The sequence below is a fragment of the Helianthus annuus genome, chromosome 7, assembly GCF_002127325.2.
Source record: "Helianthus annuus cultivar XRQ/B chromosome 7, HanXRQr2.0-SUNRISE, whole genome shotgun sequence".
In the NCBI taxonomy this organism is placed as follows: Eukaryota; Viridiplantae; Streptophyta; class Magnoliopsida; order Asterales; family Asteraceae; genus Helianthus; species Helianthus annuus.
The window spans coordinates 144,494,082-144,514,110 of NC_035439.2; the positions used below are offsets into that span (position 1 = coordinate 144,494,082).

General features: G+C 36.8%; 3 protein-coding genes and 1 pseudogene across 4 annotated transcripts; 2 read left to right on the plus strand and 2 right to left on the minus strand.

Annotated features, from left to right (window-relative positions):
- The first annotated feature begins 1,891 nt into the window (after positions 1-1,891).
- LOC110869035 (tRNA (guanine(26)-N(2))-dimethyltransferase) lies at positions 1,892-6,857 on the plus strand. Its single transcript, XM_022118334.2, has 6 exons — positions 1,892-2,531; positions 4,564-4,764; positions 4,849-4,945; positions 5,427-5,627; positions 6,286-6,348; positions 6,438-6,857. Exons 1-6 carry the CDS (start codon positions 1,939-1,941, stop codon positions 6,540-6,542), a joined length of 1,260 nt encoding a protein of 419 aa, XP_021974026.1. The 5' UTR covers positions 1,892-1,938; the 3' UTR covers positions 6,543-6,857.
- Positions 6,858-8,579: 1,722 nt separating this feature from the next.
- On the plus strand, positions 8,580-12,573 carry LOC110869036 (reticulon-like protein B16). 2 transcript variants are annotated; one of them, XM_022118335.2, is made up of 6 exons: positions 8,580-8,731; positions 8,829-8,970; positions 10,473-10,653; positions 10,762-10,903; positions 11,818-11,887; positions 12,299-12,573. In XM_022118335.2, exons 1-6 carry the CDS (start codon positions 8,618-8,620, stop codon positions 12,466-12,468), a joined length of 819 nt encoding a protein of 272 aa, XP_021974027.1. In that variant the 5' UTR covers positions 8,580-8,617; the 3' UTR covers positions 12,469-12,573. The 2 variants fall into 2 exon arrangements, with proteins under 2 accessions (XP_021974027.1, XP_021974028.1); XM_022118336.2 differs by having other exon boundaries at positions 8,626-8,730; positions 8,820-8,970.
- Positions 12,574-13,583: 1,010 nt separating this feature from the next.
- Positions 13,584-13,676, minus strand: LOC118480670 (annotated as a pseudogene).
- A 3,696-nt stretch (positions 13,677-17,372) lies between these two features.
- LOC110869037 (expansin-A8) lies at positions 17,373-18,640 on the minus strand. Its single transcript, XM_022118338.2, has 3 exons — positions 18,476-18,640; positions 18,073-18,385; positions 17,373-17,966 (listed from the first exon to the last, which is right to left on the minus strand). The coding sequence occupies exons 1-3, from the start codon at positions 18,594-18,596 to the stop codon at positions 17,663-17,665; spliced, it is 738 nt and encodes a 245-aa protein (XP_021974030.1). The 5' UTR covers positions 18,597-18,640; the 3' UTR covers positions 17,373-17,662.
- Positions 18,641-20,029: the final 1,389 nt, after the last annotated feature.

A 20,029-nucleotide genomic window follows, 5' to 3' on the forward strand; every position in this document is an offset into this window, starting at 1 on the left:
CTATATTTTATATTTAGGGCTGTAAACGAAGCGAACGAACACAAACAAGACCATGTTCATGTTTTGTTCATTAAGGAAATGCAGATGTTCGCGAACAATTCGTGAACAGTTGTCACAAACACAAATGAACATTAAACTTGAAATTAAAAAAAAACACCATTAACTTTAAATATCTGACACAAGTAGTCAAATACAACCATTAAATAATAAATCAAGAATTCAAGAGACAGGAGTCTACTACAATCACAATACGATAAATCAAGTTTAGCTAACTTAAAACATAATTATCTTAAGTTACTTAGACATATCCCAAAAAATGTCTTTAATATCCAACTTCTTCGTATGTTTAGATAAGAGTTATATTTTACTATATTTTAATATAATTATTAACTAATGTTTAGGGAGGAAAGTAAAACTTAAGAGGGAATATTAAAAACTTCTAACAAATTAACATAAGAGAAAAATGCCCGGATAGTCCCTGTGGTTTCGCCTTTTTTCACCTATAGTCCCCAACTTTCTAAAACTACCTGAATAGTCCCCAACTTTTCATTTTTTGTTCCCGGATAGTCCCTGAGTCTAACTTCAGTTTGTTTTCTCTGTTAAATGGGTGTGAAATGACCAATTTACCCTTTCCTTTAAAAGGCCAAACCACAGGGACTATCCGGGCATCTTCTTCATTTTTATTTATAAAACCCCACCACCACACTTCATCTTCAACCTCCACCCACCATCACCCTCCTCCACCATCACCGGCCGCCGCCGGTCTCCGCCGTGCAGAACCACCGTCGTGTCATATTATGCTACACAAACTATATCTAGTGTTTAACATGGCCAATAAGGATAAGGTATAACCACCACAAAATCAAGGATGCCGTATATCAGATACCTCAATTAACCAAACGACTTTGATTACACAAAATCAAGCCCAGTAAAGTTGACACAAGCTAACTTAAAATTCAAGTACCGACTGAGAAATATTATGCGGCAAGTGCCGAAGCACAACCTTGGTTTGATCCAATGCACCTTTCATCCGTACGACACAATCAGAAACCACCAAACCCTAAATGAAGTATTCAATCAGAGAATTCAAACCCTAGGCGGATGCAATTCAACCCACATCCGCACCGGAACCGCCGGACTCATCACCTCCATCTCCGCCTCCAACCTGAACCGGCCTTCCACACATCAGCCGCTGCCCACCTCCATCCTCTTCACACTTCAACCGCCGGCCGTCTTCAACCACTCACCACATCTCCGTCGCCCGTCATCAACCCGAACTACCTGCTTCGCCGGCCATCATCTCCTCTGAGTGGTGGTGGTGGAGATGAAGGAGATGGTGGTTTAGAGAGAGAGAAAAGGTTTGAAGGTGATGAACTGATGATAAAGAATGAATGTGGTAGGGAATCAGGGATGTTTGGTTTTTATATTTTAAGAAAAAATATATAATTAATCCATTTTTTTTACTTAAGGGTATTATAGTCATTTTACATCAACTTAACTAAGAAAACTAACCTCCATCCACGTTAGGGACTATCCGGGAACAAAAAATGAAAACTTGGGGACTATTCAGGTAGTTTTAGAAAGTTGGGGACTATAGGTGAAAAAATGCGAAACCACAGGGACTATCCGGGCATTTTTCTCTTAACATAAACAAACAAACAAACACGAACGAACGTAAACGAACATATTATCGAAGTTCACGATCGTAGTCGAACAAACGAGACCATTGTTCGTGTTTGTTCATGTAGTTAATCGAACAGTATATCTTATTCGTGTTCGTTTGTTAACTAAATGAACGAACATAACGAACTTTCCGTCGAACGGTTCACAAACTGTTCACTAAACGTTTTTAATAGAATCCGGATCTAAGTCCGGATTACAAACGTTTTTAAACTTAAAACCCGAGAAAACGAACACAAACCCGGTTTTCTTCCCGCCATGTTATCCCTCTTTCCAAAAACCCTATCCTCTTCATTCCACCCCAAAACCCTAATCCCTAACCACAAACCCTCAAATCTCCGATCTCTCACTGCAATTCATTCCAATTCACACCATGAAACCGAAAGAAACTTCAAATTCGACACCGGCAACACCTTCTTCCGCCACGAAAGCGCCACCGGCCGCGATCTAGCCGTTCTCGCAGCCACCCTACACAAAAAGTCCACCGGTAACCTTCGGGTTCTCGACGCGATGTGCGGGTGCGGAATTCGGTCCCTTCGGTACTTAGCAGAAGCCGAAGCTGATTTTGTATTGGCTAATGATGCTAATGAGGAGTGTAATGGTGTAATTGTGTCGAATTTGTCGAGTGTTTCGAGTGCGGGTGAGGGGAGGTGGAAAGTGAGTCATGCGGTTGCGAATCGAGTTTTGGCGGAGAAGTATGTGGAGAGGGAGTTTTTTGATTTTATTGATGTTGATTCGTTTGGGAGCGATTCGAGTTTTTTTCGGATGGTGTTTGATACTGTGAAGATTGGTGGATTGATTTATGTTACGTCGACCGATGGGTTTTCTTCGGGTGGGCATCGGCCTGATCAGTAAGTTTGTATTAGGATATTATTGTTTATCAGCTTTATGTATCATGCTTTAGTACTTTAGCTAATTAGGATGTTAGGTAACTGAATAAGCCTTGGTTATGAAATGCGCGTAACAGGAGCGCATAATGCGCGCATCATATGATGTGGTGATGAGATCACATCACTGTAGTTGATGTGTTCTTCATATGATGCACCTTGTGCAGTAATCCGGTATTTGAACAAATTAGACTGTAGCTTGGTTTAAAAAAGCGCGAAGCGCTCCGAAGCGTTTTGGTTCCAAAAGCTTTAAACGAAGCTTCAAGCGCGAAGCGAGAGCTTCACGTATACGAAGCGCTCAAAATTAAAAAAAAAATATATTGTACACATCAATATGACCTATTCTACTTGTTAATCAATAACAAACACAAAAACATGATTAAAAAACACACTTAACACATAAAAAACATAGTTAAAACATAAATTAAAGTCGAAACACACTTAGGGTAAAGAAACAGGCCTCATTTAACCCTATTTTAAGACTGTTGGGCTTAAAAATGGCCCAAATGTGACCTGATTGGGCTGAAGCGTCGCTTCAAACCATCATCGCTTCGCGCATAAAGCTCGCTTCACAGCGCTTCACGTAATGTAACGCTTCAGACCAAAAAAGCGATGTTTCCAGCGCTTCAGCGCTTCACGCTTAAAGCTCGCTTTAAGCGCGCTTTTTTAAACACAGGACTGTAGATAGCATCAGGTCTGAGTTTCTCTAATCTGATAAAACAGATATGACGATTGGTTGAACAAGTCTGACTGTCGACTGAGCAATAGTTTGAGTGTTTGAGCAAATTAGACTATGGATTGAACAAATTTGACCAGATATGACAAGAATATCTTATATTTTAGTGTTTAAAAGTTAACAAATTAAAATGTTGTCTATACATATTATTTTAGTATTTTATTTAATAGCAAACGCCTCACGTAGGTACGTGATGTGCATCACGCATCAGCTCTTGGGATTAAAACTAGGCCTGTAAATGAACCGACCGTTCATGAACTCGTTCGGCGGAAAGTTGGTTTATTTATTAAATGAACTAACATGAACATAATCTTTTGTTCATTTAATTAACGAACGAACATGAACACATGTTTTGTTTGTTCATTTATGTTCGTGAACGTCCGTTTATGTTCGTTTATTTACATTTGTTTATGTTCGTTTATTTACATTTGTTTATGTTCGTTCATTTATGTTTGTTCGTTTTAATTTAAATACATAAGTAGTTATATTTATATAAATATTAAACATAAAAGGAACTTTCTAACTATTTATATAAATATAACTGATTGGTATTTGAGCTTTCTAGTAATAAAAATGTGTTTTCCGATGGAATTTATCGTAATTAATCACTAGTTTATATAAAACGTTACTTTATATTCGTTTATGTTTAGTATATTGTGCTCAATTATGTTTGTTAAATTATGTTCATTTGTGTTGTTTATTGTTTGCTAAATTATGTTTGTCTGTGTTCGTTTACGTTCGGTAACTGTTCGTTTAGGTTTTAAATGAACAAACCAGCGGCGGATCTAGAAAATCTGCCAAGCCGTAACGTTTTATAAATAAGCCGTAACGAAATCGAAAAAACCTCAAATTTTTCCAAAATTTACACTAATTTTTTCAAATTTTTCCGCGCCAAGCCGTAGCGGGCGTTGCCCCCCGGCATAAGGTAGCTCCGCCACTGGAACAAACATAAACGAACACGAACATACCCATTTTCTTAATAAACGAACATTAACACAAAAATGTGTTCAATTATATGTTCGTGTTCGTGTTCGGTTAAAGTTAAATGACGGAACACGAACATGCCTGTGTTTGTGTTCGTTCGATTCATTTACAGGCGTAATTAAAACCATCCGAGCGCCACACGCCTTTTAAAACCAAATGAATAACAACAATTTTTGCTTGAGTTTCAGTGATTTGATCTAGAATTGCAGCATAGCTCTTTACTGGTGTCTGAGAATATCATTTGAAATTCTTTCTGACAAGTTTTATGTTCTTTAGTTCTTTGGCTGCATATGGGGCGTATATTCGGCCGCTTCCTTACTCAAATGAAATCGGTTTGAGGATGCTTATAGGCGGAGCAATGCGGGAAGCTTCTGTTTTGGGTTATCACGTTTCGCCGCTTTTCTCATACTATTCGTATCACGGGCCTGTGTTTCGAGTGTTGCTACGCGTTAACCGAGGAAAGCCACCACATGGCATGTACTACTTGTTACAGTTTGTTCTACTTTACAAAGTTTCATAAAAGCCAAGTAATCGTGTTTCTAAATATATTTTCGGTTTCAGTCATTATAGGTTTATTGGCTACTGCGAGTCTTGTGGACATTCTCAAGCTATTTCTTGGGTCAAACTTGGTCAAATAAAGTGTCCTTGTGGATCAGATGTATGGTTCCTAAAGTTATTTTTGTGTTATTTTAAAATAGAGTTAAATACCATTTTAGTCCCTGTGGTTTGGGCCATTTTGCCAGTTTAGTCCAAAGGTTTCATTTTTAACCTGTGGGTCCAAAAAGGTTTCACAGTTGCCATTTTAGTCCACTTGGTTAACTTCATCCATTTTTTCTGTTAACGAGAAGGCCAATTTGGTCATTTTGTATGTAATTCTGTTAACTAAGAGGGCAATTCAGCCATATAAAATGACCGAATTGGCCTTCTCGTTAACAGAAAAAATGGATGAAGTTAACCCAGTGGACTAAAATGGCAACTGTGAAACCTTTTTGGACCCACAGGTTAAAAATGAAACCTTTGGACTAAACTGGCAAAATGACCCAAACCACAGGGACCAAAATGGCAGTTTACTCTTTGTGTTATTTTAAAATATTAGTTTCTTTATGTGATCTGTTAACTGTTTATATTTGATCTTACAGGTGCCTGATTCGCTTATTGTTTGTGGGCCGCTATGGACCGGCCCACTTCATTGTGCATCTTATCTTAAAGAAATGCGTACTTTGGCAGGAGAATGGGGATGGTTGGGTGATGGTACGAAAAATGACCTTGATAAGTTATTAAACCGGATGATTGATGAAAGCGATCCCAATTTACCGTTTGGTTACAACCAACTTGACGAGGTTTGTACTGTTACATAGAAAGTTTGTGCATTTTCAGCGACTACATTAACATGTTATTATAGGGGTGCAAACGAGCCGAGCCGAGCCCGAGTTTGACCAGGCTCAGGCTCGAGCTCGAGCTCGATTAACTTATGTGAGCTCGGGCTCGAGCTCGGCTCAATTCGAGCTTTGTTTTCAAGGCTCGAGCTCGGCTCAATTCGAGCTTTGTTTTCAAGGCTCGAGCTCGGCTCGTTTATATTTTCTCAAGCTCGAGCTCGGCTCGTTTAATATGTATTAATTAATGTATTAAATAAAAATAAAATAAATAATAGAGTTTTTAGGCTCGCGAGCTCGATAAGTGAAGCCCGGGCTCGTTTACTATATAAGCTTATTTTTAGGTTCGAGGTCGGCTTGTAAACAAGTTTGAATAAGCTCGGCTCGACTCGGCTCGTTTACACTAAGGCTCGATAAGGCTCGACGAGCCTAACGAGCTTCAAATGCGAGGCTCGAGCTCGGGCTCGATAAACAAACGAGCTTTATATTAGGCTCAAGCTCGGCTCGGGCTCGATAAGGCTCGGCTCGCTTCGAGCTTTTTCTTGAGCCGATCTCGAGTAGCTCGCGAGCCGCTCGGCTCGTTTGCACCCCTATGTTATTATAATGTTTTTCGTATATGTGACAGATAGCAAGTCGTGCAAAGGTCAATTCTCCTCGTATGGTGACCCTAATGAGCGCCATCCAGCAGGTACTTGGTAAAAGATGTTTGCATATTGTTATTTAGCTTTTTATTTATATATTTACTTGTTATAAGATGTTTGTATGTGGTTATTGCAGAATGGATACAGTGTTAGTAGATCACATATATCCAACAATGCAATCAAGACAAATTGTCCCATGTCAGAGTGTATTAGGATCACGAAAGAAATCCAAAACGCGTAGCGTTGCTGTTCGTGTGAGCCGCCTGCAAGCAAGTCCTTAGGAAAGTTGATTTTTGTGATCTTATAGAAACAAAAGTAGGAAATGTATGGTTAAATTAAACCTTTTGAGCCTTTTTCAAGCTAGCTTAGACCAAGCGGTATGGGGGCCGGCTTAGGCCCGGCGCCGGTCCCCCACACCGCCCCCTCGCCCCGTCTTGTTAAACCCGGTTCCCAGATGACGTTGTTGACGGGCTGCTTTCTTTCTCTCTCTCTCATCTTTGTCTCTCTTCTCTCTCTATCTCTCTCTAAAATCAAATAAAGTTTTATATTTTTTAAATGTTATGAGGCCCCATCCTCCACCCCCTAGGTCCATCCTCTGCAAGCCCCTTCTACGTGGGGCTGACGTGGCGGCCCATCCTCATGGGGATGAGCCTCCCCATACCCACTAGTCTTACAGAGTTCAATTTCATATATCTCTATTACACACACTAGGAAGTTTGTAAAATATTTTGGTCCAGTTTTATTTTTGGAATTGAAATTGGAGTTAAATGCCATTTTAGTCCCTGTGGTTTGGGTCATTTCGCCAGTTTAGTCCAAAGGTTTCATTTTTCGCCTGTGGGTACAAAAAGGTTTCACCGTTGCCATTTTAGTCCACTGGGTTAACTTCATCCATTATTTCTGTTAACGAGAAAGGCGATTCGGTCATTTTATATGGCCGAATTGCCCTTCTAGTTCCCAGAATTACATATAAAATGACAGAATTGCCCTTTTCGTTAACAGAAAAAATGGATTAAGTTAACCCAGTGGACTAAAATGGCAACGATAAAAACTTTTTGGACCCACAGACGGAAAATGAAACATTTGGACTAAACTGCCAAAATGACCCAAACAACATGGACTAAAATGGCATTTAACTCTTGAAAATTGGGAAGGCTTGATGAGGGCGAGTGTAGAGCACGCGCTTGAAGGAGCGGTGGGAGTAGTTTGTCTAAAATGGAGGCGCCACCGTGTTAGACTGTTAGGCACTTTTTTAATTGGGAAAGAGGATTCTAATTGCTGATACATCCCTAAACTATGATGTTTATTTCATAAATTGACTACAATTTTTGTTTCTACCTTTAAGTTTAACACTTGTCCAAATCACACCCTCCATAGATTTGGACAGTAAAACTAGACGATTGAGATTGTGGAAGCCTAGAATTCTTTTAAACGTGTTTTTGGAAATTTAAATCGTTATATATTTATAAAAAATATTCATTAAATTGCATGTTTATATATCATTGAGTATCTTTTTTTAGTGATAAAATGATTCAATCTATTTGTTTTTTTTTTTTTTTTTGCAACGTAAATATTTTAAATAAACTTTAACAACTCTATGTTGATTGTTGAAATACTTATCAAGCTAAAACTATACTAAGCATATCCATTTTTATCATACATGATTTTAATATAAAAGTTTAAGATTCTTGTAAAATAATTAGAATAAAACTACTACAATTGTAGTTTATACATAATCCCATAAAAATTTTATATTCTTCATTCAATAATTTAATGTTCAAAAGTGTTTATTTTACTTATTTAAAGTCTAAACTGCTAGAAAAAGTCAGATTTATCGACTTACATTAAATAAATAAATCTTCCATTGTTAATCAAAACAAAATATTGTCCCTTAAAGCGCCAAACAAAGTATAAAACAAGCACCAATTTGTCAAACAACTAAAACCTCAAACCCTTTGTTTGCAATAAAACTAGAAGAAACATTAAAGTGTTAAATGTCATCTTAGCCCATGTGTTTTGAGCCATTTTACCAGTTTAGTCTAAATATTTGAAACGTTGCCATTATAGTCCAAATATTTTGAAACATTGTTATTTTAGTCAACTAGGTTAACTTCATCCCATTTTTCTGTTAACTACAAGGGCAATTCAGTTATTTTATATGGTCGAATTGCCCTTCTAGTTAACAAAACTACATAAAAATGACTGAATTACCCTTCTAGTTAACAAAAAAAACGGATGAAGTTAACCTAATGAACTAAAATGACAACGTTTCTAACCTTTGAACGAAACGGCAAACTTGCCCAAACCGTAGTTACTAAAATGACATTTAAAACAACATTAAACATATGCCGGCTCCCCCATAATCCCGACGAACAAATCATCCAAAAAGCCAACTACTTCAACGCTGAGAGTCACCAAAAGCCTTCTTCAAGGTTCTCATATTTGTTTCATCCTCCAATTTTCACCATATATATTCAAACCCCATTAAACAAACTCACAATCCTGTGTTTAATGTTTGCAGTGAAACGTCGACGTTTTTATGGAGGATTCACAGGATGTTTGCGATCACGTTGACCGGGATAATAACACTACGTGTTCCACGTCAGCAAGTTCCGGTTACCGGTTATTTGACCGGCAAACCACTCTTCACCAGTTGATGGGAGGGGGAAAAGGTATAACTGTGTAATTTAATTTGTTATATAATGAAGTTTATGAAATAATAGTTGCTCTGATTGTGTAATTCGCTGTTAATTGATGAAGTTTTTGCGAAGTTTATATGATTTATGCGGGCTTAGTGAATTTGATTGGATCATTTAGGTTGTATGATTGATTGTATATGGCTGCAAATTCATGAATGAAAGTAGAATTAATTGGAAGTGTAGTGAATTGATTGATATTAATGTATTAGAATCTTATTTGGGGATTTTTACTGTTTTTTAATTGACTTTTAATGATGTTTAGGCTATCTGTTGTGGTTTAACATAACGTCCGGCCAATGGACTTTAACTAACCCACCCTTTAATTATCACGTTGTGGTTTAACTAAAAAAAATTAAAAAGAAAAGAACAAAAAAAAAGTAAAAAAGTGTGATTACACGAGTTAGTCTTAGGGGCTTTTGGCAACTTCTGAATGGTTAAGTGCTGAACCAGTAAGATGTCTGAACCATTAAGGGGCTGTTTGGTAGCCTCTGAATGGTCATTAAGAGGCTACCTCTTAATGGAACCATTAAGAATTTTACCAATGAGAAGGTAGAAAAATGTGACATGTGATGATTTACCATTCAGAGGTTATCTCTTAACCATTCAGACTTGAGGTTACCTGTTATTCATTCAGAGGTTTTAAACCATTAAGAGGTAGCATCTAAGTGTTGAACCAATAAGATGTCTAAACCATTAAGAGTCATATAATGCTTAACCGTTCAAATGCAAATATCTGCCCAATTCAGACTAGAGGTCTTAATCATTCAGACATTGTATAATGCTTAACCATTCAGAGGCAAATGTCTGAACCATTCAGACATCTGCTTGTGAAACAAACAATCTGAATCATTAAGTACTGAACCATTAAGAGGTCTGAATCATTAAGAGCCTCATTAAGAGCCAAACAAACAGCCCCTTAGTGGTATGATATGTAGTGAAAATATGATTTGACTAGGTTAGAAACCCGTGTATTGCACGGTGGAATAAATGAAATATTAAATAGTTAGTAATGAAAAGTTATAAATTCTAAAACGATAAGATTGACTTTTTTAAGGCTACAAATTCAGAAATTAAAGTAGATTCAAATGGAAGTGTAGTTTTTTTTTTTGAACGGCAAATTTTGGGATCACTGACGAACCACTGGAGTATCATCTCCGCCAGCGGAACCACCCGATCATATCCATCTCCACTAGGCGTAATGCCTATACACCAATTCAGGAGGAAACCCAATAAATATGGGAAAAACCCCCTTGTGGGAATCGAACCCAGGACCTGTTGATCCCAAAGATTTATCCCACCCCCAAGATGCCACTAGGCTATAAAGCCATGGACAAATGGAAGTGTAGTGAATGGATGATTCATATATAAGAATCTAATTTTGTATATTCCTTATATCATTTTTAGTTGACTTCTACTCTTTTACTGATGTTTAGTGAAAAAATGTTTTGATTCATGTTTTGTTTCTTGATTCTTAGCGGCTGATGTTCTGTTGTGGAAACGACGGCGTATTTCATTGGGCATCATTGTCGTTGCAACGGTCGCTTGGCTAATATTTGAGCGATCGGGATTATCATTTTTAACAATTTGTTCCAACGTTCTGCTCTTCTTGATCGTACTGCGCTTTCTACATGTCAATTATGCTTCTATGAGGGATAAGTACGCATGCTTTTACCGTTGTATATTATACTATGATTATATAATAAGTTTGGCTTGCTTCTAGTATGACAACATTCACTTACTATAGCTTTTTTTAAAATTGCGCAGACCGATTCAAACATTGCCGGAACTGGTCTTGTCTGAAGAGATGGTCAACTATGCCGCTGCATCGTTTCGTATTAAAGTCAACTATCTTTTACTTATGGCTCATGATATCACCCTTGGCAAGGACTTCAGGCTCTTTTTCATGGTTTGTAATCACAACTCCATAAGTATGTTTATTTTACCGTTGAGTAAAATGCCATTTTCGTCTCCGACGTTTGGAACCTTGGCCAGTTTTGTGACTTTCGTCCAAAGGTTTGTTTTTCCGCATCTGTATCCAAAAGGTTTGAAATCTTGCCATTTTCATCTGGCTCGTTAACTCCGTCCATTTTTCTCCGTTAAGTCAAGTCCGGGGTATTTCCGTCTTTTTGTTGGCGGTTCAGACTTTTTCAGGGTATTCGGTCTTTTTACATAAAGTGTAAAAGACCGAATTGCCCTTTAAGTTAACAAAAAGACATAAATACCCCGGACTTGACTTAACGGAGAAAAATGGATGGAGTTAACCAGCCGGATGAAAATGGCAAGATTTCAAACCTTTTGGATCCAGATGCGGAAAAAACAAACCTTTGGACGAAAGTCGCAAAACTGGCCAAACCTCAGGGACGAAAATGGCATTTTACTCATTACGATTAGATAATCAGTTGCGTTGGGGCTAGTATGAAACCAATTATTTGACCTCTAAAAGATTAGATAATTATAATCCTAAGCAACATCTGCTTATCCAAACACTAAACTGAATATTGTGACTTCAAGTTACAATCAGTGGCGAAGCTTGAGATTCCGACAGGGGGGTCGAAAACGTACACGCCCAAAAATTTCTATAAAACCGGGGGTCGAAAACGTATATACCCAAAAATTTCTATACGAAAACTACATACTCTCCGGTCTCCACTACTAAGCGAAAAGTTCGGGGGGTCGGCCGCCCCCTCCCGCCCCCACTATCCTACGCCCTTGGTTACAATCATTAGGTATTTGGTTCCAAAATATAAATCCAAACACCCTTCGAATATTATTGTAATTCGACTTTCTTTTCTTTGGTGTGTAAACAATATGTTTATGCAGGTAGTAGGCTTTCTGTGGTTGTTATCCGTTTTAGGGAGCGTAATCTCTTTCTTCACGCTTGCGTATATAGGTATGCACTTCAAATTTGACCCATTTCTTATGCAACTCTTTTAGCGAATCTCTTAGTTAGACATTGTAATTTCTAATAGAGTAAATTACGTTTTTGACCCCTGTGGTTATATCACTTTTACTATATTAGCCCAAAATAAGAATTTTTAACATATCTGCCCCATGGTTTCTATAACTAACCATTTTGGCCCCTAAGTCTAGAGATCATGGGGGCCAAAATGGTTAGTTATAGAGACCATGGGGGCTAAAATGGTTAGACTTAGGGGCCAAAATAGTTAGTTATAGAGACCATAGTGGCAGATATGTTAAAAATTCTTATTTTGGGCTAATATAGTAAAAGTAATACAACCACAGGGGCCAAAAACGTAATTTACTCTTTCTAATATGTTTTGGGATTGAAATGTGATGTCAGGGACGATTCTTTCGGTGACACTACCTGCATTGTACAATAAATACGAAGAACAAGTAGACCGATGTGCAGGTACAATTCAAAGAAGCTTTTCGAGACATTACAAGATAGTTGACGAGAATGTTATGAACAGAATCCCGCGCAGTGTTGTACCCAAGGACAAACCAATGTAAACTATGCTATATAGCAACTTTTTCGGTTTATTTAAAATTGTACAATTAGTTATCTAAATTCTTTTCGAAAAAAAAAAATATGATTTAAGATGTTTTACGCGTTAACATTATATCTTTGAACTCTTTAACCTACTTGATTACGATACAAGCGTTTGTTGGTTCTTTGATGTGTCTTTTGTAATTTTTTTTTTTTTTTGCCATCTTCATTTACTCATTGTCATCACTTTTTCGGTTTTCACTTTTATGGTACCCCCTCGCCCTCTTAAATTCGAAGGACTTTAAGTTTACTTGGAACAAAATGTCGACTGTGGGATCAGGGGCGAAGCATTGAAGGGGGCGCGGGGGGGGGGGGGGGGCGCCCTACCCTCCGAACTTTTCACTCAGTAGTGTTATGTATGTACGTTTCGTATAGAATTTTTTAGGTATATATACGTTTTCGACCCCCTGGTTTTATAAAAAAAAAAATTTAGGTATATACTTTTAGTTTCGGTGACTTCCGACCCCCCGGTGGAAAATTTCAAGCTTCGCCACTGTGTGGGATTTCACACCAAATGTTTCACGTCTCGTTTGTCACTGCACATGAGGGTATTACATGACCTGTGGTCTCGAGTTCTAGCTTGCTTTGCTCAAATTACTGAAGGAATTCAATCTTGTGCTGCTCTGCATGAAAAAAATCCGATTTCTGCGGCACCCAGTTCAAAAACTACCACAACCGTCATCATCCCACTGCTGCGCCTACAACTACCATGACCAACGACACCCTCGCTGCTCAGTGACGGATGTTGGAAACTAAAACATCAAGAAACAAAACTAAACATTTGAATATAGGCATTCTTTTAATATAGCAGTAGTTATAGCACTTTTTAGTTATTCCACTACACATGGTCTAATAAATTTACAAAACGACACAATTAAAAGAAGACAGTAACATGGAGTTTCCGCGAAAACGACGATTGGAGAAGACAGTCACATGGAGTTTTATCGCACTTTTTAGTTATTCCACTACACATGGTCTAATAAATTTACAAACCCGACACAATTAATAGAAGACAGTCACATGGAGTTCGCGACGATTGGAGAAGACAGTCACGTGGAGTTTGAGAAAAAGGATCGGAAAAAATTTGGACCATTTCTCGATTTGTGTTGCGCAGAGGCCATGCTAATCTTCTCTGTATCGTTCCAATTTTTTCGGATGTTCCCGAGGGGCCGAATATCAACACCAATCTCAAGGATTTAAACTAGCCAGAGGTTCATGTTTTGGTCGATGTGGGACAAACTGACATACTTGAACCGTTTGACTGTTTACATATATTTTCTTGTCTTTTTTTTCCTCTACAGAAACATTTTGGTTTTATTAGTTATAATAACTACTGGAATTTGAAATAGTATAATTATCTCAAATTGACTACTTAACTTTGATTTACAATGTCACCATATGTTGGTAATATGTGTCCTTCCTATTGTCAGCAATGGATTTCTTTTTCAATCCAATCAAGCATTTGAAAAAAAAAAAAAAAACAGTAATCGTCTTCTCTTTTCGCTGTAAACGAACCAAACTTTCAGCGAACCGTTTGACGGGAAGTTCGTTTATGTTCATTTGTTTAATAAATAAACGGACATGAACAAGGAATTCCGATTGATTAATTAAATGAACGAACACAAACATAGATCGCGTTCGTGAACGTTTAGTAACGAGGAAAGTTAGAATCAGTTTTGATTTGTAGAAAAGTTAGAATCAGTTTTGACTTTAATTATTGGAGGAAGAGTTATTTTTACTTTCAATCATACCATTTGATATTTTATATAAAGGGAAATCAAATATAGGCCAATCATCGTATCAATATGTGTATGATAAATTTCAAAACGTGTAGGATAAATTTTGACGTGTGTAAGAAAATATTTATGTGTGGAGGATGATAGTGTTTATGACTAATTAATTAGTCAAGGATAATAATAAATGAGTTGAAAGAAAAACTATTTAATATTTTACATTTGTACCCTTTGTTATTTTTATTCTTAATTTAGGTTTTTTCTCAAATGAACTTTTCCTTTATCGCGTATTCTTGAAGTATTTAAAAAAGGGAAACTATTGAAATTGTATGTTTTAATGATCACATTTGCAGTGCAACACGTAACATACGTTACGTTCATATTGGCTACAAACCTACTGGTAATTCTCATTTCTGCTGCTACTATTATTATCGTTGCAATGTAAGACCAGTGGCGAACCCAGGAATTATTTGCTGGGGGTGCGGATGAGTGGCTCAAGCATATTTTCAAAGGGTGCGGTCGGGTTTTTTGCCTAAAATATATACTAATTTTTTTCAAGGGGTGCGTCCGCCCACCTTGGGGATAACCTAGGTCCGCCCCTGTGTAAGACTACATATACATAACTACATATTCTAAAAATAAAAATAAGAGTGAATTATAAATTTTTCCTTTATCTTTATACCCAATTTCATGCGGTGTCATTTGCCTTTAAAATTGATGGAATGTTTGCTTTATTTTCAAAAATCTTGCACGTTATGTCATTTGAGTTAATTTTTTCTATTAAAAATTTTAACGGGTTAAAGAACGTAACATGCAAGATTTTTAAAGATAAAGTACAAATCCTATCAATTTTAAAGACAAAGGACACCGCCTGAAATTAGGTATATTGATAAAGGACAAAACTTGCAATTCACTCTTTTATAGTTTAAGTAATAATGTTATATGACCGACTCAGTTACACGGTCGGCTTCAAGTTTCAAACCGATGGAAATTGTTCAAACAACGGCTTTATTTGTTTTAAGTGGTTTGGTCGGATAAGACGCTTTTTAAACACTATGGTTTCGGTTGGTTTCGGTTTGGTCAGTAATGACACAAGGATACAAAAGGTGGTAGTTAGTGGCAGGTTTTGGTCAAAAAGAGCAACCACCATAGATTGTATTATTGACTAGCCGGTAGTGTACATGTGTTTCTTATGTAGCAATACAAGTTTAAATAATGTCGAATTCTATAGTATTTTTTAACGGCAAATTTTACTCAAACTCTATTTTACACAAATTATACTAAAATACTCTCGTTGGCCAAGTGATTTAAACGTGAGACATCCTCTTTAAAAGACATTTGCATATACCAAATGGCAGCCCCACATTGGCATGTCGAATTCTATAGTTAAAGAATAAAAGATTGATCATGATTCATGATGACGATGTAAGTACATATGCCCGGTTAAATATAGTGGCGGACCCAAGAAATATTTTCAAAGGGAGCGAATGAAGGGTTTAACCAAATTTTCAAGGGCTGCGATCGGGATTTTGTCCTATAAAATACACTAATTTTTTTTTTCAAGGGGTGCACCGACCATCCAACCCTCTACCTAGGTCCGCCCCAGAGCAAGGTTAAAGGGGATCTCATTCTTATGGGTGAAAAATAGAGCTAGATTTCAATCATTGGGGGTGGAGTATGTGGAGTAAACTCGATATTGATAAAATCTTAGATCCCCCAATATGAGTATATCCAAGACCACTATATGAATCACTTAGAAAAGTGTCATTTTGATGCATACCTATAAGAACCTAGTATATCTAGTTTGTCGCCGAAGGGGTACCCGCCAAAACATGCCGGCGGCCTAAATGGAAGCGGTTTAGAAGCCCCTAAACCGGATCGGCCTTGTACGCGGTTCCCAGTCCAATCGGGCCAGTACACTCTGAGTGTGCTTTGTTCAGATTTAAGCCCATTTATGTGCTATGTTGATTTATCAGGCCTAAAATGTTGACATTAAAGTCCAATAGTTAGCCTCACTCCTTACTTTTAATATTACACTTTAGTGTAATCATTTGTAACATCAAATGATTATTTTTATTATATTATAATATAATTTTTTTTAAAGTAAGATATTATGAAGTTTTAAATTCAGATCAGCACAGATTATCTAAAAGTAAAAGTGATAAGGTTTAAACAGAAAACTTATAAAGCAACAGTAATTTGAAATTTTGGTGACCAATATAACAAAATTGATTGCCATTCACATTCACATTCACATTTAATTCTACAAAAATCAAGCAACACTATCTAAATTGTCTGTAGCGTAAATGTTGAAAGATTATAAAAGATGGTTATCATGTAAGATCTTAAGACGCTATTCAAAAAAAAAAAATGTAAGATCTTAAGACCATCCGTAGTGGGGGATTTTTTGGCGTTTTTTCCCAAATAAAAGCGGCCCATAATGCCCCTAAAAACGCCCCATAATGCCCCTCTGCCACCCCAGGGGCGTTTTTCTTCAAAATTTTGCTTGGGGCGTTACAAATCAAACGCCTGGTGAGATTCTTTTGGCCAATCATGTCACTATACCCATTTTAAACATTAGTTTTAATTAAAAAAACAAAAATAATAATGGGTAATCATTGCAGGGACATTATACCACTAAATCCGTTATAAGATAATGTCCCATAATACACAAAAACTGACTGGACTGCCACATGACGGATAATACCCAAGGGTGGGGCATTATCTTCCCCCTGCCACTATACATGTTGTAAGAAGATAATTTGAAAGTGACCGATTTTTAGGTAAGACCACACCCACCCTAGAGAAAACCATGTGCACATGGCTTGTTAGATTTCATTTACTAGGCATGTCTACTTGCAAAACTTGCCTTTCTTATACATATCCGAACCTATCATTTAAAACAAAAGAAACCGAATCCTTTATTATAAACAGACAACGTTGTTGCATAAACTTTTATACATTTTGCTTTACATGTAATGCATAGATAAGTAGATAAGTTTATAACTCCCATTATATATATGAAACCCTTAACCCTATGTAAAAGTGGATTATCCATATATTATACTCAAAAGTTATTTAATTAATATCTATCTAATACAGAAACACACTATGTGTTAATGAGAAGAAAGAGCAAAGCAATAACCAATTTGCACTATAATAATTTTAAGATGACATTACAAACTTCATGACAAATACATACATATAAGATGCCTATAATCCAAATAAGGCATACTATACTACTCGATCATAAGAACACCACGATAATAACGCTATCATTAGATACAGTTCTAAGCGGGTGCTAACCAGCCACCTCAGCAATAGAGCTACCCCCACCCCACCCCGAACCTCAAGGCAATGAATAAGCCATATACAAATATATATATGTTTTTAAAACTTTAAGTTTAGTTTCAAACCGAGAAAATTAAAATTGTCCCCCTTGAAACGTCTGACCAAACTGCCAGTTAGATGGTGCCACGTTGTAGCTAGTTATGGTTTTTCCGTCACTGGTTGTCACTTGGAAAGAAAGACTTTGACCGTTAAGGTAATTGTTGCTTTGCCAGTTTTGCCCCCAATTCCTTGACATGGGTTGCCACCCGGTTTTTGACCCCTTGATTGAAACCGAATGGACATCCCCTGCACCTCCGACGTTGGTGATCAAAACCAAGTTAAAGTAGGAGTGACCATTTATTGTGAACCTCACTCCTCCTTTCTTAACACAAGGCACCCTATACAAAAACAATATGTTGTTATTATTATTATTATTATTATTATTATTATTATTATTTAAGTGAAGTCAAAAGATAACATTATCATATAGTGTCATATATATACCTTTGGAATGAAACTGGTACGATTCCAGCTCGATACTGTGCAATTTTCAAGAATGCAGGCTCGGCCAAATCAAAATGTTGGAGAGGAGGGTTGCACCACCCGCCATTGTCATTAGGTTGGGCAGGGTTAGGTGGACAAAAATTGGTGGCGGTGACAATGATGGAGCCAGGCAAGCACCATTTAGGGTCGTCATTGCATCTCATCTCGTAACAAGACCCACAACTTAAGCCATTGTTAAAAAGTGCGGTACTCAATGCGGCAGTGTTGGTACCGTATCCTTGACTATACAAATTTCCATAGCCACAAGCACCCCCTATACACAAGTAAAACATATTAAATTTTATTTAAGACATTATATAGTCGAAAAACAAACACTTTTATATATGTGTGTGTATATATATACCCATTGTTCCGGTGGCATCTCCGCCGCCATAGAAGGTGGCATGGGCACTTTCCCAACCTCCATAGACAAGACTAAAGGAAGATAGAAGTAGAGAGACAATGGTGAGTGTTGAAAGGGCCATTGAAGTTGTTTAAGGAAGGTGATGTTGGTAGAATGTGGGAAATAGAGTTAACTAAACACTTATTATATAGGGGAAGTTGGAAACAAGCAAAACACAATGGGTCCATATATTGAATTTTATAAAAGAATTGGATATTTATTTTTTATATACAGAAATCATGTAGTCAATGGATTACATTAACATCCTATAACCAAACTCACTATTAAAAGTTAGACAACAACATATGAATATACATCGTTAGTTATAACATATCTTTTTTGATTTGTATTGGTGAGTGTATTTAATATTTTTATGACTTTTGTACGAGAGGTGAACATGGTTGTTTCAAATGAACTACCAAATTGATGCCCCACCAGCACATGCAAATTTTCAACTGTCTTTTTACGTGTTTGACGACATCTTAATTTAAAAGAAATAAAGTAAATTAAATATTTTCTGTGAATTTTATAAAAGAAAAATATGTTTGTTGCATTTAGCAAGTGCCTCGCAAATACAATAAATAAGAGAAGAAAATTTAATAAATATACAACTCAACACTTATTATGATAACATGATAAATCATGATTAAGTATACATAAATAATATGACAAAACTTATTAATACATATATATAACACTCTCCTTGGCCTTGGTTATCAACTTGATACATCTCTCGTTAATCCTTCTTAGAAAAACAATGTGATAAAACTATAGCAAAGGAAAAAAGGTACATGGTGTATTTTTTCCCCTTGATGTTTATGTATTAGTTATGTTGTTTAATTAAGAAAACTAATTGATACAAAACTTTGTGAAGGGAAAAAGTGTAATGTGTATAATATTTATAATACTCTTTTAGTTTAGGGTGTAATGAGTGGTTAAACACTTGAGAGTGACAAACTAAAAAATCAACCAATCAGAGTGCGCCACGTCAATCAGTGAAAAGTGTTTAAACTTTGCTGAAAAGTGTTGACAATGATTTAGACACTTGCTGAAGTGGTAATTTTTTTATTTTTAAAAAAGGAAAAGGATGTGATTAGTTGAGAGATTACATGGACCCCACCACACACACCTATCTCTCTCTCCTTCCTCCCTTCAGTGCAGCCCTTTCTCCTGAACACATCTCCCCGCGTCGGCATATGGTCCCCGATTCAGCACTGATACCGTATCGGCAAAGGGTTGGCGGTGGTGTTTGCCGCGCGGCAACAGCCTTTGCCACACCCACACCGGATACCCTTAATATATATTTTTTACTTGGTAGATATCGTCTTTTGTAGAAGTTACTCAAAACTTTTATAGTCAATTATGAATAGGCATGTCATATGATATTTCAATGTACAATCTCTTATCTTAAACAATATTGTATTATCTTTGTTTAGTACATATAAAAAAGACAAATAACCTTTTATACGCATTTTAGAAGAAAAAAGAAAGAAAAAAACTCATATAGCCATGAGA

Excerpts from the sequence above, each read along its gene's own strand:
- LOC110869036 (XM_022118335.2), top strand. The coding sequence starts at position 8,618 with ATGACATTTAAAACAACATTAAACATATGCCGGCTCCCCCATAATCCC. Across the intron at positions 8,732-8,828 it reads ACCAAAAGCCTTCTTCAAGG|GACGTTTTTATGGAGGATTC; the intron begins TTCTCATATTTG and ends CAGTGAAACGTC. Across the intron at positions 11,888-12,298 it reads CTTCACGCTTGCGTATATAG|GGACGATTCTTTCGGTGACA; the intron begins GTATGCACTTCA and ends ATGTGATGTCAG.
- LOC110869037 (XM_022118338.2), bottom strand. The coding sequence starts at position 18,596 with ATGGCCCTTTCAACACTCACCATTGTCTCTCTACTTCTATCTTCCTTT. Across the intron at positions 18,386-18,475 it reads AGATGCCACCGGAACAATGG|GGGGTGCTTGTGGCTATGGA; the intron begins GTATATATATAC and ends ACTTGTGTATAG. Across the intron at positions 17,967-18,072 it reads GTACCAGTTTCATTCCAAAG|GGTGCCTTGTGTTAAGAAAG; the intron begins GTATATATATGA and ends GTTTTTGTATAG.
- LOC110869035 (XM_022118334.2), top strand. The coding sequence starts at position 1,939 with ATGTTATCCCTCTTTCCAAAAACCCTATCCTCTTCATTCCACCCCAAA. Across the intron at positions 4,765-4,848 it reads GGAAAGCCACCACATGGCAT|TCATTATAGGTTTATTGGCT; the intron begins GTACTACTTGTT and ends TTTCGGTTTCAG. Across the intron at positions 5,628-6,285 it reads GTTACAACCAACTTGACGAG|ATAGCAAGTCGTGCAAAGGT; the intron begins GTTTGTACTGTT and ends TATATGTGACAG.